The 4,613-nt window shown below is 33.3% G+C and overlaps 1 protein-coding gene across 1 annotated transcript; it reads left to right on the forward strand.

Annotated features, from left to right (window-relative positions):
• Positions 1-2,195: 2,195 nt before the first annotated feature.
• LOC119520100 (olfactory receptor 14A16-like) lies at positions 2,196-3,128 on the forward strand. Its single transcript, XM_037817862.1, has one exon. The coding sequence runs from the start codon at positions 2,196-2,198 to the stop codon at positions 3,126-3,128; it is 933 nt and encodes a 310-aa protein (XP_037673790.1).
• Positions 3,129-4,613: the final 1,485 nt, after the last annotated feature.

The raw sequence follows: 4,613 nt of genomic DNA on the forward strand, positions 1-4,613 counted from the left end.
GTATATACAGTCTCTGTGCTTGGAAAAACTTCTAAAGGCAGATGGACCTGGGTAGTTTTTGCACAACAGGCAGTTATCCAAAAACTCTCTCAGCATTAACTTCCCTGTAGCAGTGGTAAAAGCATGTTATTCAGATCAAAGAGATGTTCAGCCTCCCACTCAAATGCAAAAGTGAGTCATTTGGATGACACCTCCCCAAGGTCCCCTCTTTCTCTCACACCCCCCTCTGGCAAATCCTCTTGACTCCAACATCAACATAGACTATGACAACTTAAGAACACTTCCACTTCTAGCAGCATACTGGTACACCAATTACTCGGTAAGATTTTGGTATTGGCTGGTACCAATTAAGAAAGTCAATGGAGACAATGGTAGCCTATTTTCCCTTTGGAATAAGTCAGTTTGATAAATTTTCATTCTTGGGCAATGTTAGAGCCCAAGGGAGAGCAGCAACAGACATAAAATGATCGAGCTCTTCAGTGCTCTCTGTCTGCTAACAGATAACAATGAAGCCAGATTTTGGGCATCATAAAAGTTTTCAGAGGAATCAACACTTTTTCTACTCTCTATTGAAATGAAAGTTCACAACCTCTTTCTGTTCTTTTAGTCAGCTGTAATTTCAGTAGTCCTGAACTTCAGCAGACAGCCAGAACCTTCATGCACAAGGATTGAAGGGATACTAGTAAGTCCTTGTTTTTAGAATAAAATTTGTTTTATATTTAAAATAACCTGAGAAATAAAACAGTGGCTAAAACTCCTTATTTAAAATAATGAAATCAATAAAAAATTGATCATGTTATATCATATATTATTGTTTTGTGTTCTAATTATTCCAGGTTCAATGCCAAATTTTCCTTGGAATAAAATTCAAAACTTGCATTTGTTTTCCTTAATTTAGGTGTTCCATAAAGGGTTATGACTTTCTTGGCATATTTATAATTCAAAAGTGCACATAATGATTAAGGGGTGATCTTTTCACTATTCATGACCATGGGGAGAAGATGAGCTTAATACTTAAAAGGAGATAAAGGGGACAGTGTGGGAGGTCAAACTCCAAAGTACATTATTATATATGTACTACATTTGCAGGAAGGTTAAAGAATAAAATCTGTACAAATAGAAGACATCAACCTGTGTCTGCAAGAGGGACCTCCAATTGCAGTATTTCTTCACTAACAAGATTTGAATTTAGCACCATCTTTTTGTCACCCCTTCTCCCCTGCAACATAATTTGTATTAATCTTGTGGGAGGGATAGACAAACAAGAGGATGTGGAAGTGGCAGTGTGACTGACTTGAAAATTGTTAAAAAAGTATTTGCAATATATCAGATGAGTAATAGATAATGCCATGTATTTTAAGTTGAAGATTTAATAGAGAAAAAAATAAAGAAAAGCTTGCAAGGAAAACATAATTATTTAATTTATTAGATGTGACGGACTACCAAGGAGAGGAAATTTATAAAGAAAATAATGTGTGGAATGTAAGGCTAACCATCTCAGCCCATATATTTGATACCTACTGTAACTAGGTTATATGCCATATGGAACTCTAAGTATAAGACTATAAATAATAAATAACTTGGCATGGAGAAGGAGAGAAATAAGCCAGCTTTAGCTAAATTTCTTATTTAAATTATGAAATTCGAGAACAGTTCTAAACTGAATGTTCTCTAGAGGCATGTATGGTAAAGATTTTATACAGTAGATGAAAAAGGTCAATAATAAATTTTCATTTTTTTTCAGAATTTTTTATGTCTCAAATTTCCAAAGCTCTGTAGAAAATGAGGTTATATTCATCATGGGACAGAATGTAGGCACTGCAAGCCTAGGGCACAATTTAGCAGTTGTTAGTTGTTCAATTTTGATTTACCTAGAGTGTTGGAAAGGTTTTGCAAAGGTCAGTAGAAAAACTGTTCAAAACTTTCCTTTCACAGAGTATATTTGAACAATATATTAGTGCCAGATATATGTGAACTGAAATTAAATTGTTTAAGTAAAACTAAATTACCAGGAAATGATTGATGACCAATACACTGAAGACGATCTAGACAGAGGTAATATTTACTAATTTGAATGTTATACTAACCTATGCATAAATCTATTGTATTTTTAATATTGAGAGACTTGATTTTGTTGATGTTTTATTCTTATCCCTTTCTGTTGCTTGATTGTGATTCATATTATGCTTGCAGTAATGAGAAATAACACAGCTGTGACTGAATTTATCCTCTTGGGATTTTCTACAAATCAAAATATGCACATTTTGCATTCAATGCTCTTCTCATTCATTTACTTGTGGGCCCTGATTGGGAATGTCCTCATTATCATGATCACAACTTTGGACCAGCACCTTCATACACCCATGTACTTCTTTCTGAAGAATTTATCATTCTTGGATCTCTGTCTCATTTCAGTTACAATCCCCAAATCCATTTTTAACTCCTTGACCCACAACAACACAATCTCCTTCCTTGACTGTGTCACCCAGGTCTTTCTGGTGACTTTATTGGCAATTGCAGAGGTGTTCCTCCTAACAGTGATGTCCTTTGACCGCTACGCTGCCATCTGCCATCCTCTGCACTATGAAGTCATCATGAACATGAGCATGTGTGTGTGGATGGCAGCTGTATCTTGGGTGGGTGGAAGTCTGGCTGCTGTGATGCACACAGCTGGTACCTTCTCCTTATCCTTCTGTGGATCCAATGTGGTCCATCAGTTCTTCTGTGATATCCCCCATTTATTAGCTATATCTTGTTCAGAAAATTTAATGAGAGAAATTGTGCCCATCCTCATCAGTGTGGTTTTGGATATCTGCTGTTTTATTTTCATCATCATTTCCTATGTCTACATCTTCTGCACTGTCAAGAAGATTCCATCAACAGAAGGCCAGTCAAAAGCCTACTCCACATGTCTTCCACATCTGGTGGTGGTTGTATTATTTCTGTCCACAATCTTCATTGCTCATCTAAAGCCAACATCAAAGTCCCCTTCTATTTCTGACCTTGTAATTTCTGTGTTCTACACTGTGGTACCCCCAACCTTGAATCCCATCATATACAGTCTAAGAAACAAAGCCATGAAGTTGGCTTTGGGCATGTTGGTGGAGGGAAAGATCATCAAAAAGTAAAAGATATGACTTTCTTGTTTAATTAGCAGGTAAAATTTAAAATATCATTCATTCAGTGATAGATATCATTTATCATTTATGCCAACTTTTACAAGTAAATATTTGAAAGAAATAAAGGAGCAATGACTCAGGAATTTTCATTAGACAGAAAAGTTATTTTTTTTTCTTATTAGTAAAATTTCAGTATTCCTACAGTTATGGATCCTTTATTCTAACCCCCATATTATGTGGTTTTCATAAGCTAAATGAATCCTAGTTATTTTTTTATGTTGTAAAGAAACATGTTTGCTAGGACAGCATTACCACACATTACCAAATATTATCTTAAACCAAACCAAACAAAACAAATGAACATAAAACTTCCCAATGCCTCTATTCTCATATTATCTCACCAATTCAAATTACTAAAGTCTTGTGTAATCTTTTGACTCATTTTTATTTTTCCCCGTATTAGATGTCTTATTTACATATCATTGTGGGGGATAGGTTGCTTCAAAATTAAATGTGGTGATCTCACTCACCTCATTCAGCTTAGGGGATGGTTTCTTTCCTTTTATATATTCATTTAGGATTTTCTGTGAAAGAAGAAAAGGAAAATGACTGTTAAATAAATTTTTCCAGAGAAAGTTATCAAAACTTAAGGGAATAGGGGAACTATGATTCAAGTGTCAGAGTGAACTGAATATTAATTTGGGTGATGCTTTATTTTTATCCCAACATAACTGTATTTCATTACTATCTTATATACAAAAATAATTTTATATAATTATAAGAAATTTAAAATCATAGTTTTACTTTTTGAATAAAACTACGCTTATGTTTCTACTTTCATTTCAGCTATACTTAAAGATTCTCTTGTTATCATAAGTTTTTTCAATGGCTGACAATTGACATTCTACTAGAGATATCTTGCTTCCTCAATCATTCTTCTACTACTGTATACATATTTTATTATTGTATTATATGAAACATTTTATTGAAATAATCATACAAATGTATGCAAATGTTTATTGTCCTGAGGCATTTGTACTAGAAATTACAAGGTTCTCATTAACTGATCATGAAATACTATGAAATTATTCCTCCAGAATATTCATACTTTTTAACATATTTTAGGTCTACAAGAACATTTTATAATTAATGATATACAAATTTCGTAAGGATAGATTTCTTTTAGCGTCTGTAAATTATATTCCAATTTTCAAGAGGTAGTCTTTTAACCTAGGGATACAACATAAGTATTTCGGTAAGTTATTATTTGCTCACCCTACAGAGGTTTATGTTCACTTTCTGTTTATTATTATTCAGTTTAAATTATCTATTCATTTATCTGTGGTGGCATAAATTATATGGTTAACATGAATGTGCTTTTAAATGGGATAGATACTAAAATCTTCTTCTTGTAAATATAGTCCAACTCTAGTTAGAACTTTAATGTTTTGTTATATTTTATTTAAAATAACTTCTAAGGATTATGCAACTAAA

Source organism: Choloepus didactylus, chromosome 24, assembly GCF_015220235.1.
Source record: "Choloepus didactylus isolate mChoDid1 chromosome 24, mChoDid1.pri, whole genome shotgun sequence".
In the NCBI taxonomy this organism is placed as follows: Eukaryota; Metazoa; Chordata; class Mammalia; order Pilosa; family Megalonychidae; genus Choloepus; species Choloepus didactylus.